Source organism: Scleropages formosus, chromosome 2 (genome assembly GCF_900964775.1).
Source record: "Scleropages formosus chromosome 2, fSclFor1.1, whole genome shotgun sequence".
Classification (NCBI taxonomy): domain Eukaryota; kingdom Metazoa; phylum Chordata; class Actinopteri; order Osteoglossiformes; family Osteoglossidae; genus Scleropages; species Scleropages formosus.
Window position 1 is genome coordinate 35,381,716 of NC_041807.1, and position 25,554 is coordinate 35,407,269.

The 25,554-nt window shown below is 46.1% G+C and overlaps 1 protein-coding gene across 1 annotated transcript in view; it reads right to left on the reverse strand.

The window, feature by feature from the left end:
- The window catches only part of arhgef10lb (Rho guanine nucleotide exchange factor (GEF) 10-like b), a 68,589-nt gene that overhangs the window by 24,602 nt on the left and 18,433 nt on the right, over window positions 1-25,554 (reverse strand). The window contains exons 6-19 of the mRNA XM_018750630.2: window positions 21,970-22,056; window positions 21,688-21,818; window positions 19,821-19,934; window positions 19,227-19,335; window positions 18,036-18,139; window positions 17,819-17,896; window positions 17,229-17,408; window positions 15,211-15,327; window positions 13,801-13,893; window positions 11,561-11,731; window positions 10,342-10,487; window positions 7,418-7,590; window positions 4,299-4,414; window positions 3,743-3,870 (exon numbers count right to left, since the gene is read on the reverse strand). Coding sequence (XP_018606146.2) covers window positions 3,743-3,870; window positions 4,299-4,414; window positions 7,418-7,590; window positions 10,342-10,487; window positions 11,561-11,731; window positions 13,801-13,893; window positions 15,211-15,327; window positions 17,229-17,408; window positions 17,819-17,896; window positions 18,036-18,139; window positions 19,227-19,335; window positions 19,821-19,934; window positions 21,688-21,818; window positions 21,970-22,056 — 1,747 coding nt within the window. The remainder of the gene's footprint in view (window positions 1-3,742; window positions 3,871-4,298; window positions 4,415-7,417; window positions 7,591-10,341; window positions 10,488-11,560; window positions 11,732-13,800; window positions 13,894-15,210; window positions 15,328-17,228; window positions 17,409-17,818; window positions 17,897-18,035; window positions 18,140-19,226; window positions 19,336-19,820; window positions 19,935-21,687; window positions 21,819-21,969; window positions 22,057-25,554) is intronic.

Consider the following 25,554-nt stretch of genomic DNA (forward strand, 5'->3'; position numbering starts at 1 on the left):
GTTCCAGGACCGGAGCCGTTGACAGGCTGACCACGGCGCTCCGCACACATGCGGCCGTGTGCCCGACGCCTTGCGCCTGACGACGCGCCAGAGAGGAGCGCCACCTGCCACCTCCACCTGCTTTCCCCAGCCCAACCCCCTGCGGCTGGCCGCCGAGCGGTGCCCGAACCGGGAGCAGCTCCAGGGCGCCTCCCTGCCTCCACCGGTCCTCTGTCAGGTCTCCCCAGATGGTGCTCTGTCATCTGTCCACCCGCTATGATTCACGCAGCTTTTCTGCCACTGCATAATATGCTGAAAAGGATGTTTTCAGTCAAACATTTCCTTATGCTGCCCTTCTGGCAACTGATGAAAAGGGACAGAGTAAACGGGACGGTCTACTGAATGAACCGAATGCAAGGGGAGCACAAGGAGGGGCTGCCAGGACCTTCAGCAGTGCTCTTCTCACATCAGCTATTGTTCTTATTCATACTCATTACACTTCAAACACATACCTGTAGCTCAGACTAAGGTTTACCTCTGTGGAATTCATTAAAATCGTGGTGCACAATGAGTACTTGTGAACATAATGAGGGAATATAAACTCTTCAGTGGTTAAACAACAATGTTCATTATTTTCGTTTAAAAACACATAGAGGAGACCATACGGATGGCTCCGGATGCTGCTAAAATGAAAAAAAATTACGTATGGATTCCACTGAAATTGCGATAACTGGATTATAATAGCATGGCAGCGAGTGTCTTAGTATGGAAGTCCATGCTTCGAAAAGCTTATAAAATGGTAGGGGAAGCCCTGCAACTTGAGAATACAGCCATCTGTGTAGCGGCTTTGGGCTTTCACATTTTCAAGAGTCCAACAGAAGGGCCCCATCCAGGAGTCCTTCTGTCAAAAGAACAGAGACTAAGCAGAGGTTGAGATCTGAAGATTTTAGCAAACTTAGCAGAAGAGGATTTTAGCAGAAGAAGAAGATTTTAGCAGAAGAAGCCACCAACACTGCTTCAGAACATTTCAAGAATAATTTTCAAGAATGTTTATCCAACGATGAACCAGAGTGTTCAGCCAGTAATAATCCAGAATTTTCAGCCAACCAGAACGTTCATCCAATACCGAACCAGGATTTTCAGCCAACCAGAATGTTCATCCAGTACTGAACCAGTGTTCAGCCAATAATAATCCAGAATTTTCAGGCATCCAAAATGTCCAGCCAATACAGAATCAGGATGTTCATCCAACACCGAACCAGAATTTTCAGACAACCAAAATTTTCATCCAATACTGAACCAGAGTGTTCAGCCAATACTGTATTCGAATGTCCCCCCCAAAATTATATTATATTATTTATATAAATCATTCTTTTATATAAATATCACACACACACACACACACACACACACACACACACACTGTCTGGGATGCAAGGCTGGAGGGCGAGGCGACTCAGACCCCAGACTCGCCAAAGAGCAGGACCCGGCCAAACCCGCTGTGGCACCGCACCCCAATAAATAATATAATACAATAATATTATTTCATATTATTACTCTATATATGAGGGGGGGGGGGGGCATGGTGGGCTTAGCCAGGGTCTTCTGTATGGTGGGTCTGGGGTTTGAGTCCCGCTTGGGCTGCCTTGTGGCGGATTGGCATCCCGTCCTGGGTGTGTCCCCTCCAGCCTTGCGCCCTGTGTTGCTGGGTTAGGCTACGGCTCCCTGCGACCCTGTATGGGACAAGCTGTTCAGACAGTGTGTGTGTGTGTGTGTGTGTGTGTGTGTGTGTGTGTGTATATATAGTACCAAAATGTTCTGTCAGTACTGAGTCAGAATGCTCAGCAGATGCTGCTCCAAGATGTCCAGTCAATAGTTTTCCAGAATGTTCAGGGAAGCATTCTAGAATATTCAGCTGACACCACTTCAGCACGTGGAGCTCCGAGTTCCGTAGACACGGTGCACATCTGCCGCCCAAACAGCTCAACGGCTTGATGTCGCCAGATGAAGCTCCACTATCTCCCATAACCTCCCTTTGTGTCGGCCGTAATTGTCCTCTCCCCTCAGTCTCGTGGAAGCGACATGATGCAATTTGAAGAGCGGTCCGCTGTGAGAAATATTTTGTATTTTCATTAGGCACACGAATACGCCGCTGAAAAGTATCATTTGAGAATTTCAGGGACATATAATGCTGTTCATGATGCTCTTATGATAGGAACCGCTAGTGGCGTAAATTATAATAATCTGGTCAAAGTGTGCCATATAAATTGGGATCTTCTAAAAAGCCCAATTTTGCGAAATCACCATGCCCTGGGGCCACTGCGGCTAATGGAGCTCATTCTTTAGCTGTCATTTTCAAGAGAGGGAAAAAATGGCGAGCGTGTGTGTAAATCTCGGCACATCGAGGCTCCGGCAGTCGTCATGAGTATTATTCACGGGGCAGCCCTCCTAAACGGCAGCTGGAACGAGCTGCAAATGCTGCCGTCTCTAATTCGGAATGCGCTCTCTCGGCAGAGCTTTCCGGAATATCTGCCTCCCGCGGTCAGAAAGCCCCCACAGCACCATTCACATGCACATCAGCCGCTACCACCTCGTGCTCTTATACGAAGAGTCACGCAGGGCCACCATTTCTTAAATATCGCCATTGTTGGTCGTTCGACCCTTAACATCATCTTCAAAACTGAGAGTGAATCCTAATGTCAATTCTTCCGACACCATAATGTTAGTAATCATTAATAAACAAATCCGATGGCACACTTGAGTATTTCACCATGAGTATTTCATCTTACGCATCTCTGTCATGTAGACCACTTTAATTTAATTTATTACACGGTACAGCGCATTAAGCCTGCATTATAGTGCTTTGGTAGTACATTGGCGGTATTGAGAGGAATAGCAATCCTGGTTATCGACCTACCTGTCTACCAATCTACACACCTATCTGCCTACCTATGCACCCACCTATAACACACACACACACACATTTTCTGAACCGCTTGTCCCATACAGGGTCGCAGGGGACCGGAGCCTAACCCGGCAACACAGGGCGTAAGGCCGGAGGGGGAGGGGACACACCCAGGACGGGACGCCAGTCCATCGCAAAGCACCCCAAGCGGAACTCGAACCCCAGACACGCTGGAGAGTAGGACCTGGTCCAACCCACTGTGCCACCGCCCCCCACCTATAACAAAACTACCAATTTACATACCTACCTACCTATCAACATAGCTGCCTACCTACTACTAACCTATGCACCTATGTACCTACATACCTATAGTACCTATCAACATACGTACCTACCTGTTACTAACCTTTGTACCTACATCCCTTTCTACATCAAACGTGCTTACTTACCTATCAACCTGCTAAACTATGCACATATATACTTACCTACCAATCTACCAATCTCACTACCTACCTACCTACCTACCAACCACCAGATCATGTATCTACCTACCAACCTAACAACCTACCTTCCTACATGCCGACCACCAACCTACTGCATGTATCTACCTACCTACCTATGTAAAAATCTATATTCCTTCTTACCTATCTTGCTACATTACTTAATTTCATTACTTCATTCTTACCAGTCATCCTACCTACCGACATACCAGTCTGACTGCCTACCTACCTACCTACCTACTTACCTACGCACTCACCTACCTATCTACCAACCAACCTCTGTACCTTCCTGCGTACCTACCTATCTTTCTGCCAACCAGCGTACGTACCTTCCTAACCTCGCCTTTGGTGCGCTCACCTGTCAGGCTTCCCTGGGACCAGCAGACGGAGACGGCACCTGTTGGCGTTCTGGATCTCCTCCTCCTTGAGGCGGATGAGTCTCTGCAGGGCCAAACACCAGTCCTGGCCCACGGTTGTGTTCAGGTTCTGCATGCAGGAAACGACAGGGAGCCCGTCAAAAAATGTGGCCTTCCTCTCTCGTCGAGAGCAAAGTATGAAGGCGGCAATAATGGCACTGTTCTACTCAAACAGCACTGTAACACCAGGAAGTGAACGGAACACAGAACTCAGTCAGCTGGAACCCAGTGCCCTGAAATATTTATCATAATAAAGAGCAATTTACATTATTCACACTTTGAGGAATATCAACAGCTGGATATTGATTAAAGTAATTTGCCATAAATTCCCTGCTTGATGGTTCAACAATTGCCCTTTTGATTTTTTTTTAATCTCCTGCTGGCCTCCACACGTGTTCTTTAACCACTAGCGCCCTCTCTGGCTCCACCCTATGTTTGTTGAGCAGACAGCGCAGCAGCGGCGGGAAAGTGCGGCAAGGAGCGGTGCAGGTGGCTCACCTGGTATGTCCCCTGCAGGGTGCCTGCGAGCAGCGTGATCTCCTCTACCACAGTCAGGTCATGCCGCAGCTCCTGCAGGTCCTGGAAGAGGCGGGGGGGGCCCAGGAACGCCTTTCCTGGAAGAAGAAATGCCCGATCAGCCTTGCTGGCACCTGGCCGCACTTTTTCCCATCATATCACCCACCACGCTCATATTTTAAAGCACAAAGGCTGTACTTTTGCAGGAATATGTTGCATTTGAATGAAGGACAGCACTGTGCTCTGACGACACAGCATTTATTCTGGAGCAGCAGGTGGCGTAATAGTTAGATGTGCTGCCTTTGGACTCAAGGACCCAGGTTTGAATCCCACCTCCTGCTACCTATTGAGCAAGGAACCTACTCTGAATTATTGTAAGTAAAAATTACCCAGCTGTGTAAATGGGTAAATAATTGTAAGTCGCTTCACAGAAAAGCATCAGCTAAATAATAAATTAAATAATTCAATAAAAATAAAGAAATTATGACAATAACATAAATAATGACATATAAAATAAATACAAAAAAATAGAGAATAATGAGAAGAAATATAAATAAAATAATAACAAAATAATAATAATAAACGAAAGCCAAAAGCAGAATGCGCGATAGCAGAATATCTGCAAAAGTGTGAGCCACAGCGCGTTTGCACAGTGGAACTTTACAAGCACAAATTCCATCCAAGGACGGAGCTGCAGTTTGTCAAAAAAAAAAAAAAAAAAAAAAAAAAGCCTCGCCCTATTATGCGTGCAGATTGACGTGTGATTAATTTGTCCTCATTTTTTTTCAGCCAGAGAAGCTCAATCCAATAACAAAACACGCTGGCCATTTCAAATACGAACGCCCCATCGCCTAGCGAAGAGGCACAGTTGGCTCATTAAACACCAAACGCTCAATCAATTTGAGTCGCAGCCCCGGTGTGGCCCCCCATGTATAACTCGGGCTTCTTCTTGGGAGATCGATAGGTGAGTTTCATTCCGCAGGTTCGCACGCACCACATCTCGAAGCGCGTCTCAATGCGACTATGCCAATGAAGTTTTGCGTCGAGATGCGACTCGTGGCCTGGCTTGCGGGATCGTGCTGGACCGACTCCCAGGTACAGCACCACCCTGGAACGGGAGGGAGGACGGGACACCTGTTGGCTTTAGAGTCACGTCTCCTTTGAGGGTGAAACGGCGGGTGGACACGTCGTCGAAGCAGACCTCGAACTTTTCAGATCTGCTATTTCCCCGATGGCCATTATCAGCCCCGAATCAAGTCTGATCAGTCGCGGTTGCATCTGAGCCGCACAGAGCTTTCCAGCAGAGCTTTGCGTCTTGATCAGCTAAAGGTGGCAGAAGTGGGATGATCCGGCCTAATCCTGCTATGATGGAAGCAGGCCCTCGCTCGCCAGCCAGCCTCGCGGTGGGTGCCAGCTCCAAAAGGCGACTGTCGTAGGTTCCGTCCTGCCTCACCCTACATTTCCGAATGGCCCAGTTAAAACTGAAGGCCAGGAGGAGGCGAAAGTCCTAATTTCAGACAGGACCAAACGCAAATCTGTCACGCTTCCTGTGGATTGCGTCAAACCCCAAAGCTCCACCGAGGCTCGCAAATCACGTGGAGCTTATAACACGGGTCTCCGTTGCGAGACGGCTAAAGGAGGAAACCGAGCCCTGCATTTGTTCTTCCTCCTGGCTCAGATTTTGGGACAAAGTTGGGCGAGGGATCGCCGGCGCTCTCCGGAGGGCAGCGAGGAGGGCAGGCCGTTTCGTCAGAAAGTTATAGACCTGGAGATGAAAAATGAGTCCATTTGAGGCGAAAGCGGAGTTGGGAGGATGGGGGTGATGACAGAGATGGCCTGCTACCCCATTAGGGACGCTCACTTGTGCAGCAAATAGGGCCGCTGAGGAGGTGCCGCAGACGACTCGCAATTAAAGCAGATACCGATGACGCCGAGGCCAGGCCAGGACGGGCGGGCCGGTACGACCGAGCTCGGATCGTGTTTTTGCCGGAGTCCGAAGATTTTCCAGGAATTCTCTCGCACATTCTCCGCAGGCGAACCCGTAATGGCCTCATCAATATTTCAACGAGATCTCCTTGGTTTTAGAAGCGCGCGCTGTCGCTGGCTGATAACGCATGGTACCACGGGGCTCTCTAACACACATACCCTAGTTTACAACGCTTAACTCCCAGGCTCAGAATTCCTTATTAAATGTAATCTGAATCATCTCTCCAGATTGAGGGCAACACTCCAAATAAATGCATGGTTTATCAAAGCATGAAATGAGATTGTGATAGTGATTCAGCATTTAAAATCGCCGCTTTCTGCCACCTCCATATTATGAAGATGCGGGGAGATTAAACATCGCCAGCGCGGCGGTGTTGTAAAATGAGACGTGTAAAGGCAATGAAAACCAGGTAACGTTTTTCACACCCAGGGCTGCTTGTGCAACAGGAACCGATGAGACTCCAGGGCTCTGCGTGGGGAATTATTTTTCTTTTCTTCGTTTTCATTGTGAAGCACAAGCTTTGGTCCACAGCAGCTTACGCCACTATTTTACCATATTAATAACACACACACACACACACACACTGTCTGAGACTTTCTGTCCCAAGGAGGGTCGCGGCGAACTGGAGCCTAACCCAGCAACACAAGCCACAAGGCTGGAGGGGGAGGGGACACACCCAGGACGGAACGCCAGACAGCCACAAGGCACCCCAAGCGGGACTCGAACCCCAGACCCACCGGAGAGCAGGACCCGGCCAAACCTGCTGCGCCACGACACGCCCCACCCATATTAATAATTTAAGATATATTTTTACCGCAACAATTCTGATTAATACTTTAATTCAGATTAATACCTCGCTTTTGTCCACCCGTGCAAAGTCGCAGCCCTTTTAATTCTCAACCACAGAAAGGTGGTGCGGTGATTAAAGTCATGAACTTCTAACCAAGGGGTTTCCAGCTGAGGTCCCAAGATGAACTCTGTTGTTTTGCATTAAATGAGATAAACAATCTCATCTCTTTCCTTAAAATATTGATCGGTGTAAACGGAGGTAAAAAGTGTGAGGCGTGTGAGTCACGAAGCTATTCCAGTGCACCCCCCTGCCCTCCGCGTTCACCTGAGACACCAGCGTTACCAGCCTGCTTGGACCCGCAGTGCTGGTAGAGCTTCTCCTTGCTCTGCGAGGTCTCCTGGCCCACCTCCACCACCTTCACCTGCAGGAGAGGGGCAGTCCACTTGACGGTGTACTTGGGTCCCACTGGAACTAGACTGATGATGTCAGGAGGCCCCCTGATGGAGGAAAGAGACATTAACTTGGGAGCCCCAGCTCGATACGTCTTCCCTCCCGTTCCTCACCAGCCACAGGCTATCCTGCGTGTTTATTATAGCTGAACTCTTAATTAGACGCCTTTGACAGGGGTTTCAAATGAGAGCATCGCACATTTCACACTACATTACTGTATAGTGCATTTGTTATTTCAGGATTTTTTCTTAATAGTGTTAAACGCAGTCAGAGCCTAGAGGTAAAGGTGTACATGGAGATAATTGTACTGGTTATTTTTAAATGACAAAAATATATTTTTCGGCATTTAAAGTTAACACATTTAAATTTATTCAATGAGCACACAGACACTTTCTTCAAAAGCAACAGAAAATGATTATTAACTGCTATGTAGATGACACCTTTATCCAAAGTGACTTACAGCACTAGATACTCAACACACACACACACACACACACACACACACACACACACACACACACACACACACACACACACACACACACACACTAAGGGCAATGCAGAGTCACTAATTCAACTGTGGGAGGAAACCAGGGCACCTGGAGGAAATCTATGCCACGACGGGAAGAACATGCAAATTCAACTCAGAATGAATAATTACATTAATTTTATTCTGAATATTCATTGACTGTTGTGGTGGGCAGCCATAGGACAGCAGGTAGTGGTTAGATCCACCACTTTGCAATTAATGAACACAGGTTCAAATCCCTGTTCCTGCTGCAATAGCCATAACCAAAGTACTCGCCCTGAATTGATACAGTATAAATTACCCAGCTGAATATAACGGTAAATCAGTGTAAGGAGCTTGGTGTACTAACCTCATATAAGTCACTTTGGAGAAAAGCATCTGCTAAACTAATAAATACTTTGCTCACAAAAAAAAAAAGCAGAGCATGTGAGGGGTTGTAAACTGAAACAATTCTGTTGAGTTTCCAAATAAATCAAATTAGCAAATAGCAGAAGCACATTTCATTAGTGCAGTGACACAGGTAGCAGTCTTAGGAAATGAAGACTGGTGTCACAAGACGAGCAGCAAGCTCTCATCCGGAACGTTCCACCCATTTGATGTGAATCCTACGACGCATTAAATCAAAATCCCCGTCAAGGTTTAGCGACTAAGACCTCATCCAGAACAAAGATGAGAACCGCCTGCGGTCCGCGAAGACCAGGAGCGAAGTAAGGTGCCTTACTCTCTAATGAAGAGGTGCGCGATCCCAGCCCAGAATGGGGCAGAGGCCTAGAGCGTTGAAAGTCACCTCTCTATTACCCGCTGATGTACACCTGAAACGTCAGGATCTGAGGTGCGGCGAGAAGCCGAAGACCTCGCAAGTACTGTGATTTCAAATTCCCGTCTTAATCAAAGATCTTAACGGCACACGTTCCAAATGGAATCCGGGGAAGAAGAACCGAGAGCTCCTTGGGATGATCATGAAAGCAGGCCTTGGCGTACGGAATTAGAATATGTATGAGCAATGATATTCATAAGAGAGAGATCCTGTTGCAATATTGGTAGCCGGCGTTGCTATTCATGCATTCGGGTAATCACACACAATCAGCTTCGTCATCATTTCTCCGGGATTGAAAGGCCAAGCAAAGTCACAATCGGGGAAATCTTGGCGTCGGGCAAAGCGCCGGAAGATAATTGGTTTCGCGCCGTAATCGGACCACTTTTGGGAGATTGGAGCTGTTAAATCATTTAGCGCAGATAAAGTTTACAGAACTGAGAACTTTACCTTGGCTCATCTATGATGAGAACAGAGCTATTCTCGCTGCTAACAACGTTGAAGGAGAAAAAAAGCTGCTGTTATTAAGAAAAATAATTAAAGAACATAAAACAGGCCATACCATATATGGAATAGCTGCATAGCTTAGGATAATGCAGTAGAATGCAGTATAATTTACCCTTAGAGTGCTCTATCCTCAAGACAGAGTGCTTTCACAAGGTGAGAGATTAAAAAAAACACAATCCATCACGGACCGCACGTATTTACGAGAGGCGTTCTACAATCAATGCGACTAAGATGAAAAGAACAAAAGCAAACGGTTAAACGATGAAAAAATGCTGGAATAAACATAAGAAATACTGATCAATGTTGTGCTTCATGATGATGAGGTTTCAGTGAAGTAATAGCATAGATTCTAAAGGAAATAAGATTTTAACAAGAAGAAATTAAAGTTCTAACAGTATACACTGTATTACATATATTATTATTAATATTATTATTATAATATCCATACATAATATGAATGATTTTTTATTAATTACTATTAGTATAATCATTAATATTAATGCGTTCTAACATCACAGTATACACTGTATTACATATATTATTATTATTATTATATCCATACATATGAATGATTTTTTAATAATTACTATTAGTATAATCATTAATATCAATGCGTTCCAACATCACAGTATACACTGTATTACATATATTATTATTATTATTATATCCATACATATGAATGATTTTTTAATAATTACTATTAGTATAATCATTAATATCAATGCGTTCCAACATCACAGTATACACTGTATTACATATATTATTATTATATCCATACATAATATGAATGATTATTGATCAGTTACTATTATTAGAATCATTAATATTAATGCACTATACACCTGGTACACTACATATGTACCTTTCTAAATGTCACAGACACATTTTGTCCCAAGAGCCAATTTTAGGCCCACGTACGGAAACGAAAGCAGCACAACGAACGCTCACTTGATGTTGATGTTGGCGCAGATGAGTGTGTCATTGAGGAGGAACACTTTGCGCTCCTTGGACTTCAGGATCTGCCCCTTCTCTCCGTACACCGTCTCGATGAGCGTCTCACACCGGACCAGCTGTCGCTCACCTGAGTTCAGCAGCTGGGGGACAGAGAAGCACATAAGAAGAAAAGACGCGCATGGCTTCGCTTGCCGATTGCCACGGGGACTTCGCATTCATATGTAATGACTTTTGACCTCACCCCAAAAAAAGTCCCAGCAACAAAATACACACACACACACCACATCATATGACTGCTGAACAATACACACAAATACAGCAAATCCATAGTTATCGTTGTAATTTATTGTGAGTGAAGTCAGGAATAAATCTCTTTAAGACACAGAGTGATGAAACCAGAGAAATATTGTGTTCGGCTTCAAAAGGTTGGATACGGTCCACGCTTGTGCGTAATTTCACACGATCCTAATGTTGTAAGTACATTTTTAGTCGAGTGTATATTTAACGCCCCGTCTTCTCCTCTCACTGTACCGACAAAGTATCAGATCTCCCACGTAAATAAAGTTCAGGACAATCATCTGTGAACGGCACAAATAAAATGCACAGATGCTGAACCCATGAGAAGCCGCTCGCGCTGCTGTGTGATCAGAGCGCCCCCTGTGGATTAACGGAGGGGTTATCGGTGGCAAAATCGCTGGCGAAATAACAAAAAAAAAAAAAAAAAAGCAAACAACGCCGGTCCCTTGCAGCCTTCATCCATCCTGCAATTATGGAGACTATAACATTTCAGACATAAGTATTCTTGTCCCAGTTTCAAATTATTTTGCAAACAAACGCGTGTCTTCTTGAAAGAACGCAATCCCCTCCAATTAGACCACTTTCGGCTTCACATTCCTAAAATTTTAGCGTAGGAAAAACCTGCCGTAATGACAGGGGCACTTGAGAGGAGGTACTTAATTCGCGGTGGAGAGCTTGGATGGTGGGTGTTAAGTATAGGCTCGGCGGATACGCAAGCACACCGTGAGCCGTTGTTTATCTCTATTTGTAATCCGAGCTGCGATAAACTCGTCGAAATAATCGCCGTGCCGCTCACGAGTGACGACTTGACACCGCAGATGGTAGATGAGCGCCGAGACCCATCGCACGTAGCAAGCCTAATTTTTCATCCCCAAACCTGCCCACCACGGAGGGACCGGGGGCAGGGTAGACCCACCTTGCTGAGGGCACGGTCGCTGATGCTGCGGGCGAGCTGCTGCATCTCGCACACCTGGTCGGCGACGCGCTTCTGCTCGTTCAGTTTCTCGGCCAGAGTCTCGAGCTCGGTGAGTGCCAGCTGCAGGGGCAGGCGGTCGCGGTGACCCCGGGGGGTGTTCTTCAGCATGTCCTGGGAAGCAGGAGGCCCACGGTCAGCCGCCAACCAGTCGTCAACCAGCTGTCAACCAGCGTCTGTCCAAATGGCTCATGACTGACGGCTTCAAGAGCCTTGATCTGCCTACTTTACCCATCATTTACATAACAGGTCTTTATTAACTCCAATACACTGGAAGCGTGTTTCTGTCACAGGCTCTGCTAACAGCATCTAGAAGCTGGGGTGTAAAACCTTGGAATATCCCTCTGGGGTGCTGGAGGATACCAGGTTTCCACTCTGGGAATCTATGACACTCACAGAGCGCGAAACAGCAACGGCCGTCATGTTGACTTTCACTTCATCTTTGCAAGTACTCATGGGTATCTGCAGCGCAAAAGCTGGGATTGTGGTCAGGGCACCGCTTGGCTTCCCCACGATTACACAATGGTTTGGTTAGTCTGGTGGTGAGTACATCTTGGACTCTCTAGGGTGTCTCTCTTCAACAGGGCTCAGGGTTTGGGGTCTGATCACGAGCTTGTGGACCTAAAACATCATCGTGTTCCTCAATAGGGGAGAAGGTCATAAACCAGTTTTCCCCTGACATTCCCTACTTCGGGAAATCACAGTGGTGGAAATGTTTCACTCTGAACAGATACAGTCGTCTATATGTACTGTATATACAGGTGGACTTCAGTTTACCATGGTGTTCATTCCAACAGCCCCATTGAAGTTGCCTTTGCCGAAAGCCGAAAATCCCCTTATATTCTATGAACCATAAGCATAAATACATTGTCTGAACCGCTAGTCCCATATAGGGTCGCGGGGAGCTGGAGCCTAACCCGGCAACACAGGGCGTAAGGCCGGAGGGGGAGGGGACACACCCCAGACGGGACGCCAGTCCATCGCAAGGCACCCCAAGCGGGACTCGAACCCCAGACCCACCGGAGAGCAGGACCTGGTCCCACCCACTGCATCACCGTGCCCCCCACACATTGCTTATGTTAAAATAATACTACTATATAATAATACCAATATAAATACAACACTGTGGTATATTTTCAGTATTATTACATTTTCACCACTATTTTTACTTTCACTTCACGGTTTATTGTCTTCCGCTTTCTCTTTCCAGCAGCACCGGCAGATTCACTTTTTCCACTTGCTGGCCATTTGAAATAAAAAGTAACTTGAAGGGAATCACAAGTGACAAACATAGTTGCTGTCGGATGTCTAAACAGCGAGCGAGAGATCCAGGCAATAACAAATACGGCTCTGGACGGAGTGGTCTTTGTTACACCTTACAACCAAGCCCAGGTCAGTGAAAGCCACATATGTCGTAACTTGAGGACTACTTTTACACCTGTATGTAAGGCAGGAGGTGGTGTAGTGGTTGGAGCCCACAATCGACTGACCCGGGGTTGAATCATAGCTGTATTACCCTTGAGCAAGGTACTTACCCCAAAATTTGCTCCAGTACAATTACTCAGCTGTATAAGTGTGTAAATAATTCTAAGTACCTTAACATTATATGTCACTCTGGAGAAATACATCAGCTAAATGAAGAAATGTAGCGCACTTGATCAACATACTTACCCTGAATTGATATAGTAAAAATGACCTTGCTGTATAAATGGGTAAATCATTGTTGATGCTAAAACTGTATGTTTCCTTAGACAAAAGGCATCAGCAAAAGAAGGGTTAATAATAATAATAAGTGTTCGATTCCCGCTCAGTCTGTGTGGAGTTTGCATATTCTCCCCGTCTCTGCGCTCTGGTTTCCTCCCACAGTCAAAAGACATGCTGTTCAGGTTCCCCCATAGTGTGTGAGTGACAGAGAGTGTGTGTTCCACTGATGTATGGATGAGTGAGCCAGTGTAAGTTGTGTATCTAGCAGTGTAAGTCACCACGGTGAATAAGGTGTGTGGACTGATAACACTACATAGAGTTCATTGGACAGTTGCTTTGGAGAAAAGCGTCTGCTAAATAAATAAATGTAAACGTAAATATAAATGTAATAACAGTCCTCATTCCTGGGAAGCGAACGCTACCAGACACATACTTTAACTGAACAAGTCTTTGTTTGGACTCGTGGTTCGGGTGCTCACCTGCAGCAGAAGGATGAACTGGGGGAACCGCTGGATGGGCTTCACCATGAGGCCGTACAGAGTGATTCGGTCCGTGCTGGAAGCCTGCTTCCTCTGCCAGTCCGACCACACATCCACGTCAGCAGAGAGACAGCATGAGCAAGATTAACGACAGGGTTTTTGTTCATCTTTGCAAGCACATTTGCAACACTCTGTATTTCAAGTTGGCAGTAGACATTATCGGTACCTAATCTTCATTTAATCTCTAGTTATTAGAAGATGTGGATTGATATCCAAAATGCTTCGTTAGCTAATGCCCTAATGCCATTACAACTGGGGTTATCAAGGGCTGTAGCAGATATGGACATGTAAACTTGCTCTTGTAAACTTACAAAGGCAGCTGGGACTGCAAATCTGTTCATAACTCGATTTGTTTGTAACTCCAAGGTCAGTTTAACCACTGATCTACAATCAATACAGGATTAATAATACAGACATCCCTTTATTTATGCTTGTGTTAGGTTCTGTAGAAATGTCTTATAAAGGTATAATGTATTAAAAAATGCTTCTTATTTTAACATTATTGAAAACTTCAAAACAGATTCATATTAAAGCTAATGTAAAATGAAAATAAAAGCATCCCTCCGCAAACTCTTATTTAATGCCGGTTGTTGACTGATCCCATAAACATATGCAACACTCCTCAGTTTGCAATTTAACACAGATTCTCAGAAACACCAGAAAGGAGTTGTAAACACTGTGAAAGTGAGTTGAATCAAGGTGGTGCCAGTCGTCCACTCTGTTTGAATGCAATTTCCTGCTAAGTAAGTCGGCCTCAGAAACACCGGTTTCTCTTGCTCCGCAACAGTTAGAAGTCGAGGTGATTAATACGTCATTTTAAAAAGTACATAATCTGGGAAAAATCTTAGTATTGTATCGCTGTGTCCCATTTACAGTACCAACGGTGTAAGTCAGCAATTAATAGTGAATAATAATCAAACTGATCTGGTACCACTTCAGCAAGACTGATCATTTGTCTTTGCAAACTAGACTGTCAAAAAAAAAAAAAGAAATCAAGGTATGTGCTGGTCAACTTCTCTCTGGCAACTAGGTGGCGTAGTGGTTAGAGATGTTCCCTTAGGACTGAGAGGTTGCAGGTAGGCTGCTGTAATATCCACAAGCACGGTACTTACTCTCAACTGCTCAACTGATTTACCCAGCGGGATAAATGGGTAAATCATCGTTGGTTGCTTTGGAGAAAAGCATCAACTAAATGAATAAATGTAACTGACTGAGGTGAAATGGACAGAAGACGAGTAGATGATTACTCATGGAATGAGAGAATGTCCAGAATGGACACTGGCGTGAAGAAGGAGTTTGCTGAAACCTGTTGGGGAGAAAGAGCTGAGGGACACGGATGGGGCGACTCACCTTGAGGAACTCCAGGAACGCGGGTTTGGACATGCAAGCCTTCTTTATGAGCGCCATGGCGTTGGTGAAGTTGTTGACGTAATCGCTGTACACGTCGAGGACCATGGACTTGGAGAACTGCGGCGGGAAGGAACGCGCCAAATGAGCCGAACGGAATTCCGCTGGAGCGGAATCGCCCGAATTTGCATCGCATCATGAATTTATCATTGAGATTCACCCCGAGTGCAGAGGCTCTGACCTTGTCGAGGTAAGTGAATTAATTATTTACCTGGAAACTCTTGAAGAGAAATAAATAAATAAAATGTCCATCTACAGGCTCTGACCTTGACCACAGTAACCTTGTAGAGAATAAAATTTGAATTTAGGCAAATCGGAGCTTACTTGAGCCTATAATTTCAACATAATTAACCATGAAGCTGTTAAAGAGACCCTTATTAATGGGGACCATAAAGCACAGGCTCTGAATATTCCCTTATGAAACACACACACACACACACACACACACACACACACACACACACACACACACACACACACACACACACACATCTCAGGTGTCATGTGACTGCAGTAGAGCCTGGAACACAAGGACAATAAATGAGTAGCGGTACTACGAGCATCGGCTCTGAGCGTCATGAGAAAACACTAACGGATATAAATCCATCGAGGGTCGACCAATGAGGACCTCAGTTTCTCCCCGATCCCATTTGACTGGGGGGGGTTCAAGGAGACGGCAAGGAGCTTAAATCAGCCTCAGAACTGAGGAGATCAATGAGGCCAAGACTGCCTCTTATACATACTGGCTGAATTAAATAAAGGAATGTGTAATTCTTAAAAAAAAAACATATTCACGTATTTGTCCAAAGCAACTGACAGTGTTACTTTTGTATATTAAGCTGCTTAACATTTTTTAACCATTTCTATACAGCTGGGTAATTTTTGCTGTACCAGTTGAGAGAAAGTATGTGGCTCAAGGGCACTTCAGCAGGGGTAGAGATTCAAACCGTGGACCTGCCGCGAGTAAGGTGACAGCTCTAACCGCTATGCCCTCCGCTGCTCATACTCCAGGCAGTCGGCGACTTACGGTATACGGGACTCACGACGACCCGTCAACCTTACTATATTATTTTCCATATATTAAGTCCCGACATTTGGTCGTAACGTGTAACGCCGAGCGCTCCATCTGCTGTACGACAACACTGGGAGGCCGCGTATTTCTTATTAACTCAATCTTTGTATCTATCAGCAAACTGTGTTATTTCTACAAAATCATTTTAGTTACAGAACGTTTAGTTTGCGATTGTAAGCAAAAATCTGAATGCTCTGGTGGCGCACAAAAGAAACAGAAAAAAAAAATTTAGAAATGAAAGTGAAAATAATAGTGCAACATACCAATATAATTATAATACTGTCCTGTATTTATATTATGATCATTCCATATTGGTATTATGTTAACAGCGTGTGAAATCAGGGGGGTGCGGTGGTGCGGCGGCACAGCGGGGTTGGCCGGGGCCTGCTCTGCGGTGGGTCTGAGGTTCGAGTCCTGATTGGGGTGCTTTGCGGTGGACTGGTTGTCCCATCTGGGGTGTGTCCCTCCCCCCAGCCCTGCGTTGCTGGGGTAGGCTCTGGTTTGCCAGGACAAGTGCTTGTAGACTCTGTGTGTGTGTGTGTGTGTGTGTGTGTGTGTGTGTGAAATCAATGAAAAATAACAAAGCCACGTTATACAACGTAGCATACATGGATGTTAACTGTTTATTTGTCCTTATGGTTCATTTAATAGAGTATAAGGGGGTTTGTGGATAACAACGAAATTGACTTTGGACAAAGTCCTCGGAGTGGAACCCCGCCGTAAGTTGAGGACCACCTGTAATGTATGTGGAAGGATTTTCTCGTTTACCTTTACTGACAGGAACCAATATGTATTGACAAAAGAGTATCCAACAGTCGGTCCAACATAAAGAATAGCCCAAAATCAATTCTTCAGCCCTTATTTAACCAGACGTGCCCTCCACACTCACTGAGGCCACAAAGAGGTCTCCGATCATCTCGTTGCTGTCCCACTCGGCGACGCGTGAGGCCAGCGCAATCTGGAACATGGAGTGGCATTGCAGGATCTCCGGCAGCCGGTGGAAGATGAGCCGGGTCTTCTTGGGGCTCAGGATACGAGGCTCCGCTTCCAGTAGAGGCCTCTGGTACTCCTGAGGGCGGGGGGAATTAAAAGATTATGTTTACATTGATGTACGTAGGGGACAGGCTCTAAGTACATGTGTGTTTTTATCCAGGTGACTTGAGTGAACTTTCCAGTTGGTAGAAAGCAACCAAAAAAGCACAAGGATTAGAAGAACTGAGCAGCTCGAGGGCAAAGCGGTTAGCGCTGTCCATTGGCCGCCATGCCACTGGCCATTGACAACCAATTTGTCCACTGACAGCTGTGTGACTGTCCATTGATGACTACTTAACTGTTCAGTGACAGCCATATTACCGTCCATTGACAGCCAGGTGAGTGTCCTCTTACGGCCGTGTGACTGTCCACTGACAACCAAGTGACTGTCCATTGATGGCCGTGTGGTTGTCTGCTGCCCCCCACCCGAGGGCCCTGGTGACCAACCTGCAGGATCCTCTTGAGAGAGTCCAGGTAGCTCCGCTCACTCTGGAGGATGGAGCCCAGTATGTGGCGTCTGACAATCTGAGGAGGATATTAACGCGGCAAGTGTCGTTGGACAGTCGCGGGAGTGTGTGTGATGCTCTACGACAGCACGATGACCGGCAGTGTGACAGCGGGCGTGGCCTGCGGGCGTGGCCGAGGGCTCTGGGCTCACACGCACCTGCTGGTTGCTCAGCCCCTCGGGCATGGGGCCCAGCTCGGCAGGCGGGTGCTTCACCTCCGACACGGCCACGTCCAGGTACCCCGCATCGTCCTCCGCCTCCACTGCAGGAATATGAGCAAGGAGGCTCACGAACGCAGCAGTTCACGTCGTCGCCTTGGTTACAGCAGCTTGCTCTGCTGTTTCCTGACAGCTGAGAACCTTCCAGCAACACTTTTCAAGTCCACTGGCCCGTGGCCAATATTTATCATTTATTATATGGTAATTTCTTTTTGTTTCTGTAAAATAAGCTAAGTGCTGAGCTTGAATTTGAAGTTTGTATTGCATGCCAAACTTAGGCACTTTCATTGCAAATAACGCTGTTTATCTTTAATAAATATGAAGCACAGTCCCTATATTAAAGTCACTAAATATTATATAAAGTTCTAAATATGCCAACCAGTCCAATGGTTAATAAACTGGAATGACATACAACTGCTGCCCCGTCCCTGTAAATATTTAAGCCAAAATTTCATAATCTTAGTAGATAAAGCTTCTGATAGTAAATTCAGATTTTTTTTTTACATATTAAGACATAGAAACTGCATCTTTTAATACATGCAAATGTTATTATATATATGTATATATACACACATACACATACATATACACTTGAGTGCAGAAAAAAATTGTTTAAAGCATCAATACAGCATCTACCCCAAAGGCCCTATAAAGGTAACACAAGGAATTTAAAATTCACACATATTGCATTTACATATTTTATCTTTAACATGTTGCTTTTTAGCGTAAATAAGCAAAATACTTTTAAATCTTTACACAGAAATAGACACTCTCTTTCTCTAAACCTGTTTTGTTGTCTTAAACGTGTTTGAATGAGAACGCACCATTCATCCAAATTCCTGCAAAAGCACTTGCAAAAAAAAAAAAAAAAAAAAAAAAAGAGTGATTTTATCACTTCGGAATTAAACTGATTTTAATATTGTACCATTTGATAAGAACACTAGATTTTTGCATTTAAAGCGCAACTTAACTGACATGATGAACGAATGATACATGATACACCTCTACATGACTACAGAGGTCAGTGTCACCGAATGCACCACGGGCTGCTGTGATTTATTTGAGAAGGCGTGACCCATCCTCCCCCCCCAAACAGGGGTGAGCTCTGCACTCCCTCCCCCAACTGCGCACCTGAGCTCTCCTTCTTGTGCAGGAATGAGACTTTGCGCATCATTGCCAGCCGGGTCTTCTCCAGCCCATCCTTGGTCCCGTTCCGGGCCGCTTTCATCAGCTGCTGGACCTGTGGGGTTTGAAGCGGGAAGGGCTGTTGCGAAAGGGTCAGACCACCCCTGTCCCCGCCCCCACCACCACCACACTCCACCCCAGTGGCCCCAGGCAGTTTCAGACAGCCAATCTCCCCGTGTAGATCACCAAACCCCGCTGAACGGACTGCACGCCCTCTGCTCTAGCGCTTCGGCATAGGATGTCTGAAAGGTTACACACCGAAGTAATAAGACAGAAAGCCTTTTAATAGCGTGCTCCAACAACTGGGGTTATTAATTAGGAGCTCCTGGCAATTTCCCTCCTGTATCGTTTCTCCGGTTATTTATGTGTTATTTATGGACCAGCTCTCGGTGCAGGAAAAGCCTGGAAGGGCCTCGCAGAAATGAAGCCTCGTGCAAGGAACTGTGCGGTAGTCAAAACGTGGTATCCGGCCCTGATCCAAGCCGGCCTTTCATTAGCCCCGCCCCTGTAACCGCCACCACGCACCCTCAGGAGCGCTACCTTGATGTCATAGCTCTGCTTGATGTGGGCAACGTCTCGGCCAGCAAGCCGTGCCGCCAACTCGCGCCTCGTCTTGGCGCAGCGCTCCTTCAGTCGCCGCACGTCCGGAGAGATCTGGCGCCATCGCCGTGGCAACACCCCCCCACCCACCAGACAGGGTGCGGAGGGGAGAAAGGGAAGTGCATCGGGGTTGGGTGGAGGGGGTGGTGTGTGAGAAGAAGGGAGGAGAGGAAGAAGGAGAGAGAGGAAGACAGAAGAGAAACAGAGGAAAGAGTCAAGGTGAGGCAGGCAAGGCTGCATTCGCGATTATTTTAACGTGGTAAAATCATAGTGAATAGTGACCGGGCTAACAATGAGGTGTCAGCTGCAGGCAGTGCAGACAGATGAATATTTGAGGGGGAGTCACACGGTGTTCTCGCAGGAAGTTCAGCTGAACGTCTCATGCGTGCTGCGCTCCTTACACAATTAGCACAAGAGCAGCTCTCTGTGTCTCATGCAGCACATCTGAATTTGCACCTCTTCCCATGAACCCCCTCTGTGCCCCAACAAAACCCTTCTTTTCTCTTCTTTTCCTGCGCCCACACAACATACACAGGAAAGGTTTGCCTCTGAGCGCGCAAAGCTTCGGATTATTGTCATTAGTAAGCAATCGAGTACATCTGAAAAATTACACCAATTCTTTGTCTTCAACCGCGAACGAGAATAGCGTTCACAGCAGAGCTGGTCCGCAAACATGGTCTAAACTGACTTGCCACTGAACCATTTAAACTGCTTTCCTCAATAATCTTCGTACCTGGTGGTGATCCATTCTGATCCGTATGAAGCGAAAAAAAACTTCATACCTGGTCTTTTGCAGAAAAAAAAAATTCTTTATTAAGGCGTAAATATAAAAACGAGCAATAAACTTACGTTTCAGATTCCGAGCGCGAGTGTGTCGGCAGAGCTGGCGGTTAACGCAATGCCAGAAATGGGTGCACGATGTTCCGTAGAGATGCTCGCAGAGTTGTACATCAGGGCGACTCCTCCTGGCCTCGGAAAGCCGTAACTGGCCAGGTAGAGAGCATGACGCTTAGCGGCCTCTGTTGCGCCGTAGCGCAAGCTGCTGCACCTCTGGCGGCGAGGGCCTCACCACCGACAGAGCACCGACAATGGCACGTGAGCCGCAGGGGAAACCCACGGAGGAAGGAGAAGTGAGAGCGATGGACCGGCTTGCTGACACATTTTCTGTGTCGGAAATGTGACGCGCTCAGGCCCGACGCGTCGGCCGCGACAACAGGCAACGGCCACGACGGACGACGGCAACGCGCGGCCTCCGCAGAGCACAGCTCAGAAACTAGCGGTAGGTTGGCCAAGGCAAGCTCACAGGTGGGGCCAAATAAACACGGCTGTCGTGAGACTAGCTTCAAAGCTGCTACAAAAGACACTATTTCAGAACGATTGTTGTACTGTATTTAGCACATTAGTCTCTCAAAGAAGCAGGCCAAAGAATTTTAGTCAACACTGCCCCCTTGTGGATAAGGCTGGGGCAACAGGGGCAGGCTGGAGAAAAATCGGTTGCATAGCTACTTACTATCAAACGGCCCACAACGTGCGATCATTTTACTAAATACAATTATTGTTTTTGAGTTTCATTTTCATACGGTTTCGTTAAAATGTATAAGCTATGACAAATATGATGTGAAGGCAAAATTATCAGCAATTTGTATCCTGCCAATATTTCATTTTTTTCAACAGCGTAAAACTATAAAAGCCTGGTATTATTGTTAATTAGACATGTCGCTTCTTAAACTACCAGGAGAAAGGCGCACATAGTCCAGTTTTTGGCCGATCCCGACGCCCCTGCAGCCCAGCACGTGAACTTTCCTACCTTGCTCCGGGTGGGCGGCTTGCTCTCGCTGTCCGAGTGCTCGTCGTAGCTCTCGAACTCGCTGGAGCTCCAGGCCTCACCCGTCCCCAAGGGGCCCTCGCTTCTCTGCACGTCCTCGTAGACCATGTCATCTGGCAGATGGGACACTCACCCATGAGTGCATGACGCAAAAGGATAATTTTGCATCCAAAAGGAAAAGGCCTCAAAATACCCCTCCACCTCCCCTTCTGTCACCACACACTCCCTCTGTCAGCAACAAGTGGATGATAAATGTCTACTGACCTTCATCGGGAGACAGGAGGCTCTCGTCAGGCACATCGTCGTATATCACCTCGGGGCCGTCCGTCTCTGGCTCAGGGTCTGGTTTTCCTGGGAGAGAACATCTGGAGTGACTGGACAGCAGGGGATGGACACGCAGCCCAACTACAGGGAAGTACTGCTGCCCACAGGCTCAACGGCCTTTTCAGGGATGGGGTTCTGGGGGTCCTATCCACAGTAACACTTGCAAAGTCAACCAATGCTGTTTGAATCACTGCTCTACTCCTCCTCAATTTTAAGCTCAAAAATGCCCCATCAGACAGAAACTTCTTTTTTTTGTGTCAAGCTCGGAATTTCGAAGGAAGTACAGCGTGAACTATTTGGTCCTCACCTCCCAGGCCTCGATTTATTCGAATGGACGTAATCTGGGAAAGTGAAATACGAATGTCTGGTTTTGCACAGTTAAAGAGAGGTCTGCGGTGGTTCTTGGGTTTCCTGGCAATACTCATCGTTGTCATCGGTGTCTCAGCTGTCCCATTTGAAATACAGCTTCCCAAATGTGTAAATGCAACTTTTCTCAAAAATTTCCAATTTCACAATATAATTGTAAAACAGCACGATTGTCGTTGCGCTAATGAGCTTAACATAAAACTAGGCTAACAATGTCCAGACTAAACAACCCTTGTTGTTTCACATATACTATTTGAATACAGTCTGTTATTATAGGGATTTCACCTTGACTACCACTTCAATGGTGTAATAAATCTTAATCTCATAGAATCCTCATAAAAAAATGAAATCCTAATGAATGGAAAACAGCGATAAAAGTTGAACGCAGTAAAACTTTAGGCACTTGAAAACAAGGTTTGAAAACAATTGCCCTTAAAAAGGGAGGATGTCATGTTATCATTTTACATGTATTCATTTAGCTGTCACTTTTCTCCAAAGCAACTTACATTGTTAAGGTACTTAAATTATTTACCCATTTACACAAGTGGGTAGTTTTACTGGAGTCATTTACAATAATTACCTTGCTCAACGGTACTACACCCAGAGGTGTGAATCGAACCTGCAACGTTTGGGTCCAAAGGCAGCAGCTCTAATGACTACATTATCCTTTTGTGGGCTTTTGTTTTGCTCAGTCACACACATATACACACCCAGAAACACCCCCTATTTTGAAAATAGAAATATATAAATATCAATATAAATACATTCCAGCACAGAACTTTCCTTGAAGCCAGCAAAATAAAGCAAAAAAAAAACACAGTACTTCACACTGATACAGAATATTAAATTATTTTTTTTTCTTTTTGTCCCCGTGAGGGAGAAGTGACATAATGATAACTTAATCGATGCGAAATGTTGGGGCTGTGTGTGTGATGCTTTAACTCAATCTCTCCATGGTAACAGTGGCTGCCCCCACTGGGCCATAATGACATGTGCAATTTGTTTTTACCTCCCGGTCAAATTATGAAAAGTCTAAGTGGATAAGATGGATTGAGAAATCCAGAAAATTATCTTCTCAGTGGCCAAAGTGTGTTTTTGTTCTCTGAGATGAAGCACAGCTTCTACGAGAATTCTTCATCCTACCGTATTTGTTCAGTTAAGTAGGTTGTTTTCATCATTTAAATTCTGTGGTAGCTACTAAATCGTAAAAGCGGAAAAAAAATGTCATGTCCAGAGTCTACCCTGGAAGCACAGGGCAGTAGGCAGGGTACACCATGGATAGGATGCCAGCCTATTGCGGGGTATCGCACACAAACACACTCACACGCTAATTCATACAATTAAGGGCAATTTAGAGTCGCCAACGTGACTGCGAGAGGAAACCAGAGCACCCACACGAACGCATGGAGAACGTGCAAGCTCCCGGCAGAATTTGATTTGAACCCTCCGCTGAACCAGGGCCGAGGAGCCGCGCAGCTCCAGCGCTACCCGCTGTGCCACTCCAGTACATACAGTCATACATTATGAAACAAATAAGCGGAGTAGAAAATTAGCCGAGGACTTGAATCGCCGAGCGGGTTTTTCCACTGCGGACGAGAGCAGGTGAAGGCGAGTCAGGGCATCTGCGTCGCTCTAGCAGGTGCAACAGCGCTGGGTCGCGTCGGCCAAGCATGACTAGTGCGCTGGGGGAAGGTACGTGTGCCTTCATCAACCATACAGGAGATGCATCTGAATGGGATCATGGGGGGTGTAAAGTGTGCGGAAGGGGAGGTGTTAAGAAATTTTTCAACCCCCCCAACATTTGTGTGTAACTCCACTGAGCGCTATTGATCATATTTTTTTTGCACCACTGAGACTGGTGCTTGATAACGAATTAAAGAAGATGCTTTTATAAAATTATGCCTAAGCCCTGGATTTTGCAAAAAAGAAGATCATTTAAGATTAAAAGGCTGCACAGTTATGATCAGCCAGAAGGTTTACAGTTCACTCCTGAGAGGAGCCCTGCTGTAATACTTAAACTGTTCTAGTTAAATATCCCGCTGTACGGACTAGTACAGCACTGAGTAACGTTGGAAGAAATCAGAACCGAATCAAATCCAAAAGGTTAAAAAAAATCCATAATTTAAGAAAACATAAGAAAAAATATTCCATCAGGAATGGTACATTATCAACATGAACAGAAATATATTTTTATAATATCTCACAGGGAATAGCTAAACGAGAAAAGAGGGTGGTGCAAATATGGAAAAAATTAAATATAATAAAAATATTATAAAAATGTCAAGCTGAGCCTCGACAGGATGTGTTTTCCAAATCAGAAAACAGCCCTGATCTCTGCTTTCGAAGCGATCGATTCTGCGACCGTTTCCTGTTTGCGCTGCCTCTGCTTCCACTGCCCACTGCGCCATACACACCGCCGCCGTAAGGAGACGTCCAGGCCAGGTGTGCGACGTACAGTTTACCGCAGCACGATCCATAACTGCCGACGGGGGGAGGATCCTGCTGCTGGAATATCTGCTGACTGATCAGGATGAACTTGAACATCTTTTATCCCAGGAACCCTAACCTGATCAGGGTGACGCACCGCGGTACCGTGCTCCTCAAGGTCGCCGAGATCCCATATAAGGATGGATCTGCCGGGTCGTCTGGAGAGGCGGCGCTCGCCGTCCCCATTTAATAAATATGTCACCTTGAGGCCGATCTTAGCGCAGTAGCCGGGCTCTGCAGGCCGGGCTCTGCAGGGAGTTTGTTTCTTTTTATCTGCGTCAAGCATCCCCTGTTTGGCTATAGTCACACGGACCATTAGGGATGTCTGTGTGGGTGGGGAGGGTTGTAAAATCAGAGTAAAATCAAGTCCGACCATAGAACCCCACACTTAAAACTCATTATAAGACCGGCAGGGTTTAAAGTAACAATGTGGAGCGTGAACCCTTCTCAGAATTGATTTTTCCGAGCAGGGATGAGCCGAAGATCAGAAGCAAGGGCTGCGGGAGGAGGGGGGAGTCCTACTGCTGTTGCCATGGCTACCACACGAGAGCACCGGACAGTGTACCTTTGTGCAGGCGAAGGGTGAGTTCCGACACCACGTCGAACCAGTCCTTGGCTGGAGTCGGGGGATGGGCTGAACAGACACATGCAGCGCTGAGACTGTGACCGTAC